At 49.1% G+C, this 16282-nt stretch overlaps 1 protein-coding gene across 1 annotated transcript; it reads left to right on the top strand.

Moving 5' to 3' along the window:
* Positions 1-14216: 14216 nt before the first annotated feature.
* On the top strand, positions 14217-16031 carry LOC125550213 (uncharacterized). Its single transcript, XM_048713157.2, has 2 exons — positions 14217-14505; positions 15174-16031. Exons 1-2 carry the CDS (start codon positions 14356-14358, stop codon positions 15702-15704), a joined length of 681 nt encoding a protein of 226 aa, XP_048569114.2. The 5' UTR covers positions 14217-14355; the 3' UTR covers positions 15705-16031.
* The last annotated feature ends 251 nt before the right edge of the window (positions 16032-16282 follow it).

Below are 16282 nucleotides of genomic sequence, written 5' to 3'. Positions count from 1 at the left end.
TGACTCCTTACCTTCGTCAAGGTCCCAATCTTCAGAGTTGCGTTTAATTCTTTCCAATAAATCCCATCTGAATTCAATAATCTTCTTCATAAAAGAGCCAACACAAGAAGTATCGAGCATGGTGCGATTGTTGTCAGAAAGCCGATCATCTAAATTTTGAATAATCACCTCTCTCGAGAGCTCATGATTGGGGCATGAATATAACATTGATTTAAGCCTCCCCCAAGCTTGAGCGATGCTTTCTCCTTCGCGAGGCCAAAAATTATATATATAATTGCGATCACGATGAACAAGATGCATAGGATAAAACTTCTGATGAAATTCGAACTTCAGTCGTTTGTAGTTCCATGACCCCGTATCATCACATACCCTATACCATGTCAATGCATCTTCCTTCAAAGATAAAGGGAAGACCTTCTTCTTAACAACATCTTCGGGTACACCTGCAAGCTGAAATAATCCACAAACTTTATCCACATATATTAGGTGCTCGTCAGGATGCATTGTTCCATCTCCTGCAAAAGGATTATCTAGCAGTTTTTCTATCATACCCGAAGAAATTTCAAAGCAGACATTTTCATTTTCATTTTCAGTAGGTTGAGGAGCAACTCTTTGCTCTACTGGTCGGGGTGAAGATACCCCGAACAAGCCCCTCAGAGGATTACTTTCCATAGTAGCAAGTGACAGTAAATTTCAGCACACTATATAAATTTTTCCTCACCAAATTCCACCTACCAAAGGAGCTTCACTCCCCGGCAACGGCGCCAGAAAAGAGTCTTGATGACCCATAAGTATAGGGGATCTATCATAGTCCTTTCGATAAGTAAGAGTGTCGAACCCAACGAGCAGAAGGAAATGATAAGCGGTTTCCAGCAAAGTATTCTCTGCAAGTACTGAAATAATTGGTAACAGATAGTTTTGTGATAGGATAATTTGTAACGAGCAACAAGTAACAAAAGTAAATAAAGTGCAGCAAGGTGGCCCAATCCTTTTTGTAGCAAAGGACAAGCCTGGACAAATTCTTATATAGAGAAAAGCGCTCTCGAGGACACATGGGAATATCATCAAGCTAGTTTTCATCACGTTCATATGATTCGCGCTCGGTACTTTGATAATTTGGTATGTGGGTGGACCGATGCTTGGGTACTGTCCTTACTTGGACAAGAATCCCACTTATGATTAACCTTTATTGCAAGCATCCGCAACTACAACAAAAGTATTAAGGTAAACCTAACCATAGCATGAAACATATGGATCCAAATCAGCCCCTTACGAAGCAACGCATAAACTAGGGTTTAAGCTTATGTCACTCTAGCAACCCATCATCTACTTATTACCTCCCAATGCATTCCTCTAGGTCCAAATAATGGTAAAGTGTTATGTAGTCGACGTTCACATAACACCACTAGAGGAGAGACAACATACATCTCATCAAAATATCGAACGAATCCCAAATTCACATGACTACTAATAGCAAGACTTCTCCCATGTCCTCGGGAACAAACGTAACTACTCACAAAGCATATTCATGTTCATAATCAGAGGGGTATTAATATGCATATATGATCTAAACATATGATCTTTCACCAAATAAACCAACTAGCATCAACTACAAGGAGTAATTAACACTACTAGCAACCTACTAGTACCAATCCCGGACTTGGAGACAAGAATTGGATACAAGAGATGAACTAGGGTTTTGAGAGGAGATGGTGCTGGTGAAGATGTTGATGGAGATTGCCCTCTCCCGATGAGAGGAGCGTTGGTGATGACGGTGGCGATGATTCCCCCCTCCCGGAGGGAAGTTTCCCCGGCAGAATAGCTCCGCCAGAGCCCTAGATTGGTTCCGCCAAGGTTCCGCCTCGTGGCGGCAGAGTTTCGTCCGAGAAGATGGCTTCTGATTTTTTTTCCCATCGAAAGACTTCATATAGCAAAAGATGGCCACCGGAGGGCCACCAGGGGGCCCACGAGGTAGGGGGCGCGCCCAAGGGGTAGGGCGCGCCCCCACCATCGTGGGCAGGGTGTGGGCCCCCTGGTGAACTTCTTGCGCTTAATATTTATTATATATTCTGAAAACGTCTTCCGTGAAGTTTCAGGACTTTTGGAGCTGTGCAGAATATGTCTCTAATATTTGCTCTTTTTCCAGCCAGAATCCCAGCTGCCGGCATTCTCCCTCGTTATGTAAACTTTGTAAAATAAGAGAGAATATGCATAAGTATTGTAACATAATGTGTAATAACAGCCCATAATACAATAAATATTGATATAAAAGCATGATGCAAAATGGACGTATTATTATCGAATCGACCCCTAAATAAAGATTATGGTCAAATCGAGAAAACAAGCAGCCATGCCCTAGCTAGCACCGAGACTAGACCATCGCTGATGGGCAGGAGAGATAGCTCGCGGAGAGTCGGCTATCTAGTGAGGGCACTGATCAGGACGCGACTCTGATGGGCAGGAATTGTACTCCAGCTCTTGTGGACGGTTGCCCATAGCGACTCCCGTATGTGTTTATAGTTCAATGCAAATTATATAATTCATCGATTTATTTTAATATATTGTACATTCTATGTGGAGTGTGAATACGGTTTGCAACATAAAGTTAGGGATTGGACTTTAATTGTCGAGATGTTGAAAGAATGGTCGTATGGCTAGCATTTAGTGAGTTATTTGGTATGTATCTCACCACTCTTTACATCTATAATTTATAAATATTACAGCAGGTATGCGCATGACGTTTATTCAAATATGTGATACTCATATTTCTCGGTAGACTAGAGTAGTACGATGTGCCCAGGCTAGCTCCGCCGTGTTTCCTTTTTATCTTTTATTTTTCCTACTTTTAAATCATTTTTACAGTATTTCTTTAGTTTTTGCTCTATGCATATACAAACTAATGCTAGCATATGTTAAATTATAAGAAATTATAATGTGTTTATATTTATAATCACAAAATGTTCAGCAATTTCAAAAAAAATGATATAATAAAAGATGCTCATGAATTCAAAAAAATCAAAAATTCTAATAAACTTTAGAGTTTTTTTTTCAAAATTAGAGGTTAAATTATCCCTGAATATATTAAATGTTTCCAAATTTAAAATGTTCAACGACTTGACAAAAGGTTAAGAAAATGTTTGAGATTTGAAAAAATAAAATAAAAAATAGCATAGAATTTAAAAATGGTCATGAATCTAAAAGAACTTGAATTTGAACAAAAGTTAACAAATTTGAATAATGTTATCTAATTAAAAATATGTTCACAAAATTTATAAATGTTCACAAATTTGATAATTTCTCAGAAATTTTGAAAAGTTCATGAATTCAGAAAAATGATCAGGAAATTCAGAAAATCAAAAAATAAATTAAATCATGAGTTATAAAAAGGAAAGTATAGAAAATGAAAAATAAAAAAGGTCAAAATGGAAACAAAAAGAAAAAGAAAAACTGAATGGACAAAAGAAAACCTTCCTGCAAAAAAAAGGACAAAAGAAAACCACGGGAAAAAGAATCTCTTGAACCTTTTCAAAACTGGGTGAAAGTGTCAGAAACCGCCGTGTGACCCATCTAATGGGCTGGCGCAAGAGAAAGGCTGCGTGGGTGATCGCTATCATATCGCTTGCGAATTTTTTGTTCTTTGCAATTGCTAAAGAAATAAAGAAAAGGATTAAGAACCAAGAAAAATAAAAGGAAAGACCCCAAAATGATCAAGAACTAGAAAAATGGGGTTCTTTATCCCCTCTCAGCGTAAGTGATATGTAGCATTTGCAAATTTTCTGTTCTTCACTGCTAGTCCAAAGAGTGGGCAACCCATAAAGACAGCGCGCAGGGTGCTTCGCGAATGCCATAGGCCCCGGTCTCACAGCTGTTCTGCATTCAAGTTTTGTTCAAAACGGTCTTGTGTGTTTCTCTTACCGTTTAATTGGAATTTTGTTTTTCCCTGGTTTGTTTTAAGTTTTTATAAATTTTCCATGGTATATTTACTCTGTGTTAGATAGTGTTGTGCGGTGCCATGGCCAAATTACCTTGTGTACCTTTTTGAAAACTTTAACCATATTTATTAAACTATATATAGGACCATGTCTGTTACAAAGTGAAGGGATAAGAAAGTCAGTAGGTTTACTAAATTATCTTGTGTACCTGGTGTACCAGGTGAAGCATAATTTGTGCGTTTCCCGTGGAAAAAAATGTTTCTCTCCCTCGCTCGTGCAACACGGTCCGATCCAATCCGGCTTCCCCAAGACAGCGACCGCGACCCACGCCGAACCCGACCGGTAACCAACCAACCACCCGGGCAGTGTACGTACATCACATCAGTGCAAGCAAGCCCCGGTGGTCTCACACGACTATTCACCATCGCAACCACGAGAAAAGCCACCACTATTCCGCATTTGCATGCTCGCATGCACACTTTGTGCGTGAACTGCACACCCATTACTGGGCGGCCCCCGTACGTACGCGAGCAGAGCAGTGAATGGCCCTCCTGGTACTGTTACTCCTGGCCATGGCCAGTGTGTGTGATAATAAATAGATAGATGGCCGTCCTGCGTCGCACGGCCAGACCCTGCTCTGCTCGGCCAGCCATCACGAGGTACGCGTGGTGACGTGCCCGCGGTAAATGAGCCCCTGGCTTCTCGCACGGCCCGTGCGGCCTCGAGGTTTTACTGCGTAGTAGTAGTACGTGCCGGCGATCGCGTCGCGTGGCCCAAGAAGGATCAGAGAGCGTCAATGCGCTGCCATGCATGGTTTCGCCCGACTCGAATCGGCACCTTCAATTCTCGGTTTTATTTCGCGCCCCGGACGGACGGTTAACCGTCGTCACCAGCGCGGCGCGGCGCAGATGGGACGTTGCTGGACCGAAATCATCACTGTGCCGGGCCATAAACCCTCGCCAGAGTTAGAGCTAGGAGGAGTACAACGCAAAGCCGGATCGTACTGCTGCTGCGCATTTATACTCGTGGATCAGCAGGGGGTACTAACGTGAGTAGTTCATGGTACGACGTAAATGCGGATTTTGTACTGGTATACTTAATCCCTTCCACCATCGAGCCAAGTAAATGAGCAATGGTCGAGGCAGGCCCTCCGGAATTAACCCACGCAAAATATCCAATTTCGCCGCTCAACTTTAGCAAGATCGAATAAAAAGGGTTGTTTGGATGCCCTCTAGTACACCATCGCTATCAAAAGCCCTATATCCCCCTCCCTCCTCCCCGGCTTCCCTCATATCCACCAGAGGATGTTGGCGGGCCTGGTTTTCTCCCGCTTATTCACCGGCACGGCTTCGTGCGGGAACACGGTGAACAATGGAGAGGCGGCCAACTGCATGTGACTATCGTATGGTGACGCTCCTCACCGATTGCGGCGGGAGAGCATGGTGGTGTGGCGGGTAGTTCCAGGGCTGGCGACAGCGGTAGTTGGACTCTTGATCCGATGGTCGACTTGCACATTTGGGCATTTACGTGGAAACGGCTCAACGGCGACGGGAAGCGGGCAGTGACCTTCCCCCAATGGAGCACTACATGATGTTGGGTTAGGGTTGCCCGAAGATGAGGTGTCTACATCAACAACTATCTCTCGGGCGTTGCACGGATTCTAGACTTTTGATCTAGTCGTAAACCTTCGCTCACCACCCCTCAACCCTCTCAGGGGTAGTAACTGAAGGTGGTGTCGCAGTGGTGCGAGCCTACACAGCGAGGTCCTTAACCTGCTTCCAGTGTTTCTCTAGAGGCACATGCAATCCTTGGGCCCTGTCAATTTCGTGGCTATACCAACACCACGACATTCAGTATAGAGGTTGCTGACGGTTTCTGCAGAAACCCCATGATCTCACATCTTCGTATAGGTCAGGCAATATTTGCGTGTGGTTGTGTGTTGTGACCCTTGTTAAAGTTGTTGGCTCGAAACTTGGCTTTAGGGATGAAAAAAATCAAGTCCGGCCTTTGGTTGGACCCGTACACATTGGCGCGTGTGCGGCGATCATTTTTGAACGCATTGTTTACAAGTAGTCACAAATGGATGTTGACATGATTTCCAAAATTAATTGCCACTTTTTGTTGTAGTAACATATTTATTTAATCTCGGACCGCACTTGTGGTTTTCAAGTATCTAACATATAAATTACTTGAAATCCATACTGAAATTTTGAAACTTTGACAGCCCAAAACAAGGACCTTAGCTTGATGATTTCCCGTTCGCAGGAATTCCAAGTTCCACCTGCAAATTCCAAGGTCATGCCGGCTCCTGGCGGGAGAGGATGCGGCGGCGCCCCCTCAGCTCGCGACCGTGTGAGTGTGTGATCGGCTCCTCAGGAGCCCGAATGTAATTTCTAACTTTGTTGGGGTGTGTTGCACTACAGTCTATCCTTAATAGATGAGATGTCCTATTCGAAAAATAAAACATCAGAGGTTACATTACTCCCTCCGTCTAGGTGAATAAGTCATTTTAGGTTGTGCATCATGACCAAGGAGGGGAAAACGAGTGAACTTAATGTTTATTTACTAATTAATAGCATTGCATGCAATGAACTAACCACTGCATGTCGTGTTTGGTAGTCTCGAGTCATTAAAAACATGCAAGCCTCACATCTCTTATTGGTTGATATGTCAAGAAACAAGAAACGAGGTGAGCGTTAATGCACTGCGCTTAAGTGTTTTGGGATTATTTGGTTTTCGTAAGGTGACTTGTACACCTAGACGGAGGGAGTATATAATTTTGAGTTTGTTTAGGACACATCAAAATATGCCCTAGTTATTTCACATCTAAGTGACACAAATTAAGCATAAAAAAGAAAAAGAAAGTACAGATATAAAAATTCATGTAAGATCAATGACATATGACTTAGATGTGCAATCCTTGTTGACGCACCTAGATGTGTTTTAACAAAACTGTATCATTTTTATCTCTCAAAAATGAATTTTCAGCTAAGTTGCGTGTGCAACGTAAGCACTGCGCACCTGCACAGGCATACTCCTACTGATCAATGATTACGCCATGGGAGGCATTAAAAGGGGAAGGCTACCGAACCAAACCAGTTCGGGGCATTGAATCTAGTGGAGTGTCTTTAAAGGATGCGAAATGAATGAGCGGATTGAATTCGTACCATCATAGTCACAGCAAAATTAATGGGCTACAACCTCGAGGGCCGGCTCGCTAGAGCGACAACAGATCGTCCCGCCCATTAATTTTCGACGACTGCGGCACCCCGTCGTTCACCGTTATTGCACCCTTTTTATCAGAAAAATCCCCTAAAAATCAAAAATTAAAACCGACCGAGCACATTCGTTTCATAGCAGCACGGGTAATAATAGACCATCACATATATCCTAAAAAATAGATAATCACATATTGGTTTATGTGTGGCATTTAAAAAAATCTATAAATACGTGGATAATCTATATATATGTTTCCAATACTGTATTTTTCACCCGCAGTCAGCAGCAGCTGAGCTCTCGTGCCCTATCCTCTCCTCTGGGTGGGGCCGGCTCCCGGGTGAGGTCCAAAAAACAATGAAAGCTCGTCAAGATCTCTGACCAGTCAGCAGAGTACCACCGCTGCAGCACTCCCATAACCACCAAGCACTGGTACGTAACGTAACGTAACGTGACGTGACGTGACGGCCGTAGTCACGTCAAAACCAACGAGTTAAAGGCCTCCCGTAGTCCATCTAATCAAAGCCACTAACGACGGTTGAGAAATCCTCCGGCGAACGTAGTACGTACCGCCTGCGCCACGGGCCCCACGCCACCAGTAATCTGAAAAGTCACGCCCCCCGGCGGCATAAATGGCGCACAGTGCTGGCCGGTGACTTTGGGGCAGTGTAACAACGATGCGCAACGGCCGTGCCCATGCCCATGACATGCCATGGGTACAAGAGATGAGAGAAGGAGATGGCATTGGTGGGGGTACCATGGGATTGAGCGCCACCGTTGGTTCGTTGGTCCGTCCGTCCTGGACAACGGCCTACAGCCGACCGGGGAGGAAATGCCATTTGGAGGCACGCGCATCAATGGCGGAGATCACAAGTCAGGGGTGCCTCCGTACCGCCGCTGCGGCACAACATAACGTGAGAACAAAGCCCTTTCACTTCACTTCACACTCGGTAATAATTGCCGCTCACCGTAGTAGTACTAGGACAGCATTTTCCTCAAATTAAGTGCCGCTACGGCCTGCCTAGTTTTTTTTTGAGGGATTACGGCATCCCTAGTTATGGAGTACTACGTATGCGTGCTTTTTACCCTTGTGAAAAACGGAAGTTGCGTAGTAGTACTTGTCAAAACGCAACTGAACTTTATTACTACCAAATAATAAAAAGAAAAGAAGAAAGCTCATGGGTTTGACTGGTCCCGTGGTCGCCGGTGGAGGAAGGTCGGCCCGGGCGGGCACGCGTCCCCCGTGCGCCGGTCGGTGGCACTCGCGCTCGCGCGCATTGCTTCCCGGAGACGCGTGCGCGGCGGGCGCATTGAAAAGTCGGGAGGCATGCATGCATGCATGCATGGCCAGCGCTGCGCAGCGTCAATAATTTACCGTTTTCCCCGTGCCTCCGTCCGCTGTTTACGGGAAGGAAGGAAGGAAGGCGGGCGACTGGGCGAGGTCGGCGGACGGACCCGTGACCACCTGCGGCACGCACGGAGTACGCGCCCCTTTGATTACGTAAGTATACGTACGTACGTGCGTGTGTGTGCGCGCGCTCGTCGCGTCAAGGTCTGCCCGTATTAACGCCGCCGTGCGGTGCGTGGCGTACTCCCATTCATTCAAGGCCTCCTCGCTGCGCTGCGCCGAGGTTTAGGCCAACTTCACCGCACGACTTTAAACGGACGTCTAGATTCGCCGAATTTTGTCCCTTTAAAGCATCGATGGATTCGCCCGTGTCCGTCTTTGTCAGATGGGTCGTGCGTACGCGCACCGCGCGGCCGCATCCCAAATCGTGTCCGGGGTGCACGTGAATAAAAGAAAAATATTAAAACTAAAACAAAATAACTAAAAAACTAAATAAATACATTTAAAAAAACATAAAATATATATAGGGGAGGCAACAAAACGGCCCAGTTTCCACGGTCACTTAAAAGGCCCATTTTTCATAATTAACATATAAAACAAAATAAAAAAACGCCTCGGCCTCCCGCGCGCTCCTGCCGCGCCCGTCGCCGTCTTCACTGGCCGCCGGTGTCGTCGTCGTCGCTGACGAGGTCGACGTACTCCGGCGGCGTCCACAGGTGGGCCGGAGGTGCGTGGTGGACGGGGGCGGGCTGGACGGCCGGAGCTGCCTGCACCACTTCTCCCGTGGTGAGGCCTCCCGCTCCGGAGTGGGGCACCAGTTCACGCCCAGGTCGGCGGCCATCTCCGGCGCAGTGCACGACCAGCCCCACCCCTGGCCCAGGAGCTTCTCGAACGCGGGCGAGTCCTCCCCCATCGGCTCCTCCTTGGCGGTCGCCGTGACGGCCGCCAGCTGCAGCTCCGGGAAGGCGGCGTCCCCGGCGGTAGAGAGGGCCACGGCCTCCTCCAGGCCGTCCCGCTACCGCTCGTGGTGCGTGTTCATGGAGTCGTCCATGACACGCTGCAGGAGACGGGCCTCCTCCTCCGCTGTCATGCGAGGAGGGGGAGGGGGCGACGGAGACGGGGAAGGCGACAACGTGGGCGTCAGGCCACGCACCCGCGTACGCCCGCGCGGCTCTGCATGTGGCCTCCGCGGCCCCGACACGGTGCCGGCGAAGTAGGAGGCGCGCCGCACGTCATGCTCGTCCTGGAGCCATGTGTCCCAGAGCGGCGAGTCGGGGGCATACCTGTGGTCGTAGTATAGGTCGTCGGGGAGGAGGCGGCGGCGACGGTTGATCTCATCGCGCCGTGCACGGCCGGTCGCGGGCACTGGCGGGATGGGGACCCGGTCCGCGGAGAGGTGCCACACGTTGGGGAGGTGGGCGTCGCTCCACGGGACCGGCGTCCTCGTCTCCCAGTACCTCCGGCACACGTCCGCGCAGATGTACTGCCAGTCGCGCTCGCGGAGGGCCTAGGGGCAATGGTGAAGGGGGCCGGCGCGGGGGCTCGACGGGAGGAGTGCGGCGGTGGCACGGGGGCCCGACGGGAGGAGCGCGGCGGAGACGCGGGCTCCTCCTTCTTCACGGAGCCGCGGCGGCGCCCCGAGGAGGAGCCGGCCTCGCGGTCGTGCTTGCCCTTGCCGTTCCAGAAGCCCATGGCGAGGTGGGCGGCCGGCGAGCTCGAGGAGGAGTCGGGCTAGGGTTTCTGCGCTGTCGGGGTTCGAGAAGGCCGTTGGGTGGCGTGGGGCAGTGTGGACGACGACCCGTCCACGCTTCCCACTTAAAAAAGGACGGCGACCGCTCGACGTGCGGATGACAGGTGGGGCCGCCCGCTCGTGCGCATTGATGTGGGTGGGTGGGAAGTGGGTGGCCGTCTGCCACGCGGCCCCGACACGGACGAGCGCGCGTCCGTTTGGTGTCCGCCGCGACCCAAACCGGGCGCAAGTTTGCGCTCGAAATGGTTCGGCCCAGACACAAAACGGACAAGATGGGTCCGGGCCGTCGCGCGCTGGGCCATCTCCTTTGTCCCTTTTATCCTAAACGAACGCGGACGGATAGGATAAAATCATGCGGTGAAGTTGGCCTTAATTGGTCTCCATAAATTACCGCGGTCGGTGCGTGCGCAGGCGATCCACGCATTCAAGTGCTAGCTAGCGATACATACTCTGATAGGTGAACTGCTGAAGCGATTGTTGCCTTTCAGAATTGATTGGTTTGGTTCCTCGCGAATCTATTCATTGCTTCTCGTTGTGCGCTGTGAAATGGTTAAACTGGTTCGACGGTCCTTTTTTTTTTTGTGTGCGCGCGATTGAGGGGACTGGTTCGACAGTCCAAATCGGTTGGACGTGGGCACCGGCTAGGCTCGATCAGGCCCGGGCAGTCGCATCTGGTAAACGTGTCTTCAACTGTCATGATAGTCGCCAACTAGCCCATCTCGTTTCAGATCCTAGACTTAACACCGATGCTCACATTTTTTCAACTTTATTTAGGCTTTTGACGATGTTTGTTCCGTATAAAAAAGTGTTTTCGTCGACTATGAAACGTCAATGATGAATTCGTCAACCTTAAGATGTGATGTCGGTTCGGTATCTCGAAGGGCACACACTCCAACTATGCGACAGACGGAAAGAATCTCATTCCACCCTCACGGAGACAAAATAAAAAGAGTTGACTTTGCCGCCCTGACAAATGGGTCCCATATGTCATAAACACATTTTAATCCTCTAAACGGTCATCAAACAAAAGATGTAGTTTGTGTGGACGAATTAAAAAAAGGTAGTTTTTGGTCAAAATTTTAAAAGTAGTAGTCCAGTGGGATGCCAACCCCAAAACTGGTTGGCTTTTGTCAAATACTAAAGAAAACTAAAAACAGAGTGCCCCTCCCCTCGTGCTTGCCCCTTGTCTTTCTAAGCAGGACACGAGACCTACTAACACTAAACGACACACCTAAAAACAAAACCCTTCCGATCGCCACCTCGTCGTTCTGAGGAGGACATTAGCCATGTCAACACTAAAAGAAACACGTAAAAATAGAGTCCTCCCGCTCGTCGCATCGTCTTTATGAGCAGGACACAAGCCCTACCAACACTAAAAGAAACACTTAAAAACAAAGCCCTCCCATTCACCGCCTTGTCTTTCTGATCAGGACAGAAGCTCTACCAAAATTAAAAGAAGCCCCTAAAAATAGAGCCCTCCCACTCGTCGCCTTATCTTTCTGAGTAGAACACAAACCTACCAACAGTAAAAGAAATACCTAAAAATTAAGCCCTCCCCCTCGTCTCCTCATCTTACTGAGCAGGACACAAGCCCTACAAACACTAAAAGAAACACGTAATAACAGAGTCCTCTTCCTCGCCATCTCGTCTTTCTGAATAGGACATGAGCCCTACCAACACTAAAAACAACTAAAAATAGATCCCCCGTCGCCTGCCCCTCGCCTGTCTGAGCACGGCGAAAGCCCTACCAACGCTAAAAGAAACACCTAAAAACAAAGCCCTCCCGCTCGCCGCCTCGCCTTTCTACGCAGGACAGAAGCCCTACCAAAACTAAAAGAAACAACTAAAAACAGAGCCCTAGCGTTGGCCGGATGGTTTTTCTGAGCAGGACATAAGCCCTACAAACACTAAAGGAAACACCTAAAGACAGAGTCCTCTCCAATAGATCCCCAGCCGCCCGCCCCTCGTCTTTCTAAGCAGAACACAAGCCCTACTAAAACTAAAAGAAACATCAAAAACTGCGCCGTCCCGCTCGTCGCCTCGTCTTTATAAGCAGGACACATGCCCTACCAACACCAAAATAAACACCTAAAAAAGAGCCCTCCGGCTCGCCGCTTTGTCTATCTGAGCAGGATACATGCCCTACCAAAACTAAAAGAAACACCTAATAGCAGAGCGCTTCCGCTCGTTGCCTTGTCTTTCTGAGAAAGATACAAATCCTACCAAAAGTAAAAGAAATACCTAAAAACAGAGCCTACCTCTTGCCGGCTCGTCTTTCTAAGCAGAGCACAAGTCCTACTAAAACTAAAAGCATAGCCCTCCCGCTGGTAAGGATAGGGATCTACCACGCCTTTATTGCCCATAAGGCCACATGAGACGAGGCAGCCCGACAGCTGCACGGCGAGAGGCAACGGAAACCTTAGGTTGGGTGGAACGAAGGTGTATGAGTCTCCCTGTGCATTAGGAGTGAAGAGGTACGATTCATAGATGTGTCTCCAACTCAATTTGCGTCCCATTTCCCCTCTTTATTTTTTTTGCATGCCGTTTTGCGATCAGGATGCATTTTGATTTATAATCAGCGGAAGACGGTACCGTTAAAATTAACTAGCAAATGAGGTCTAGGATCTTGAACAAGCGATAGAAAGCAACAAGAGAAAACAATCAATTTCAAACGTAAACCTTGAAAAGGCCATTCGTCATTTAATTTTAGAAAATTCTTGGTCAATCCAGCATTAACATTTCCGGATTTCCCCCCTTTGGACATAATAAGTATTCTATAGTTGGCGGTGTCATCACAAGAAAAAAGAAAAGGTATGCTACGCGCTGGAGACCAATATGATGCTGTAGAAAAAAAATGTTAAACCCTGATCACAAGTCTTTATCTTGAGCGGACACAAGTGGTCCGCGACTGTTGCCTTTTTCCATGAATAAAAGAAGTCTAAATTAGTCTAGACATCATCATAACCCTAATAAATAGCATTGAGCTACTAGGCAATTAGTGTTAAACAGCAGGAGTACCATGTAGCACTGTACTCTAAATAGTACTGTGGGAGTGTTTTCTTTAGACTATCGTAGCTTAGCAAATTTCACAAATCTTGTTTAGCGGAATATGGTCGTGCGGGCCGTGCCACGGCCGTGTGGCTCAACCAAAGGACCCTCATGCATGGAACCTCTTTTGCTTCTTGCTTCTTGATCTCAACACCGTAATAATTTCTAAAATAAAGCTCCACTTTTCTCTCGAAAAATAGGTGGCAAACAAACTGGTCCTCCTTATAACAACAATGGATCAGTCGATCAGTAGGACCGACCTTTGCAATAGTTTAATGGGCAATTTTTTAGAGTTCATTTTTTGTTACAGTTTGTCTAATTCACATCTAGATGTTTTTTAAGGATGTCACATCTAACCTTCCACAAATATATAATGGAGCAACAAGAAACAAAAAAAAAATTAGGACAAAAAAAATGGACCACAAACAAAATGAAAATCAGCTTAGATGTGACATAACTATCAGCTTAGATGTGTCCTAGACAGACCCTTTTTGTTAAGCAATCCCCAGGTTGATACCTTGGAGCACGGGCCCACCGAATCCCCACACGAGCCCGTGCTTCGACTCCACTCCCACTTGCGTCCGCCCGATCTTCTTGTATGTTTACGCCACCACGCGGGGTAGTACTACCAAAGATAATCCTCACACCCAGTCTTGATTCTTGATTGAAGAGGGAGGAGGGAAATAATTAGAGAGAGGCCATGAATGGTGAGCAGTGGCGTAGGCTGGTCCATCCCCATCGGCCCGTCCGTCCCTCTCACGCAGGCTCACTCATCACACACGCACCGGGAGGGAGCCCATCAATGCCCGCTAGCCCGCATTGAATGCACATCTTGTCCTCATGCCTTCCCTTTCCAACACCCCAATTAATGGCGCCCATACGTGCCTCCAAAACCCCCCCTGTTTCCCCCTCCCATTTATCCCCTCCCTCCCCCCTCCCTCCCTCCCAACCTCCATTGCCGCTCCCCCCTCCTCCTCCTCCTCCTCGTCTCTGACGGACCACGCACCTTGATCGATCGGCCCGCCTCTTCTTCCTCTCTGGAGCTGGAGGTGGCGCGCTGGATGGTCGCTGAGGCGGTGGGCTTCATGATGCCCCGCGCGGCGGACGGCGGCACCATGGCGCCGGAGCTCGTCACCCGGGACTTCCTCGGCGGCTGCCAGGCGCCCGCCCCCGCCGCCGACGACCCCAGGCACGACGCCGCCGCCCTGCAGGTACGCGCCGCTCCACGGCCCATGCTCTGTTTCCTCTCACTCTCTGTTCGCGTGTTCGCTTTCGCTTCGTCTTCTTCTTCTTCTTCCGTGCTCAATTGCGATTAGAGTAAGACTTTTCAATTTGTTCGGTCAATGGGCCGATTAGTCTCCTTTTAATCGTGCGCGCCGAATTACTAGTTGTTTTGTCGGCAAATTTGACCGCCCATTTGTGGGCTTGGTCATACAAGACGGTGAGGTAAACTTTGGGCCTGAGACTATGCAATTCCCATGTGCAGGAGCCTTCTCCAACTTTTGGTCTTTCTTTTGTGTGGGAGGGCTATGGATGAATAGATCAAATAGACTTGCATTAGTTTTGTACTGGTAGTAGTAATATCTTGAGTATTTATTATTGTACCAGTACTGTACTGTATTTACAGGAGAGTACTAGTAGCAATTGTTCCCTGGGTGGAGTAGATTATTCGCAGTTAATTTGTCTGCCATGTTCCACCGGCAAGTTTAATTATTCTGAGTGATCTTGCCCAATAATGCAGTAGCCTCACTTAAGACTTCATTCACGACATGGCCATTGAAATCTCAACCATGCAAATAGGAGCGGTACCTTCTGCAATAACAGCTACTGGTATTGATCTTCGAATACTTACTGCGGTGATTTCTTTGCGTGCGTGCAGCCCGGCAAGCCACCGCTGCAGAAGCACCTCAGCCCGCCGCCGTCGGCCAGGGGGGACCTCAACCTCTTCCCCGCCGCCGGCGCCGCCATGGCGCCGTTGCCGACGATGGCGCCGGCGGCGGACTGCGCCGCCACCACCACGTACCACAGCGTGTGCACGATCGAGAAGGTCAAGACCGCGCTGGAGCGGTTCGAGCGCGGCAAGCAGGGGCACCACCACCAGCAGCAGCAGCACAGCGGCGCGGGCGCGACCGCGGGCGCCTCCCCGTCCTCCTCCTCGGTCACCACCTCCTCCGTCAAGCGCCGCGGCGACGTTGCCGTGGAGCAGGGCGACGGCTGCGACTCCCCGTCCGCCAGCGCCGGCGGCGGGGGCATGGTGGCCGCCGCCTGCCCGCGCTGCTTCCTCTACGTGCTCATCGCCCGGAGCGACCCCCGCTGCCCGCGCTGCGAGTCGCACGTGCCGCCGCCCCCGGCACCGGCCCCCAAGAAGAAGCCAAGGATCGACCTCAACGTCGGCTTCCTCGGCACCTAGCCGGGCTAGCAGCTACTCCAACCACGTAGCCAAGCCAAGCCAAGAAGAAGTAGGTCCTCCGTCAAGATGGTTGTCGTCCGTCCTCGTCCTCGGCGCGTTAGGTAGGCAGCAGGCAGGCCTCCGGCGCCCGGATTGGCCACGACGACGCCATTGTTTTTCTGATGCCACCGACGGATTCCGGTAGGGAGGTGGAGGTGCTCCGATCAAGATTTTTTGCTTGTCCATTTCCGAGTATGGCCGGCCGTCCCCCGATGATTCTGTCATGTCAGATCAATCAAACACTCGATAGAACATGAATGAATGAAACTACTATTCCTGCTGGTAGAACCGAACTCCATCCATAATTGCTCAAAGCGTCTGCCTGCGTGCCAATTGTTCGATCGTCCGTTGCTTCTTCCTTGTGCGTGCAGCTTCAGTTATTGCCGCCAGCGGTGCTCATCTCGGCATCCCATTCATTCATGGCGGACGACGCGACCAGTTCGCTCTTAATTAGGGGGTGTCACGGGCTTCCTCGCCTCCTTTTTAATGCCGGGGACGACGACGACGATGATGATGACGGGGAGTTTGACGTCGCAGCT

The sequence above is a fragment of the Triticum urartu genome, chromosome 4A, assembly GCF_056163025.1.
Source record: "Triticum urartu cultivar PI428250 chromosome 4A, HENAU_Tu73, whole genome shotgun sequence".
NCBI classification, from domain to species: Eukaryota; Viridiplantae; Streptophyta; class Magnoliopsida; order Poales; family Poaceae; genus Triticum; species Triticum urartu.
The sequence above is the reverse complement of the archived record's forward strand: the minus strand, read 5'-3'. Positions and strand labels throughout refer to the sequence as shown.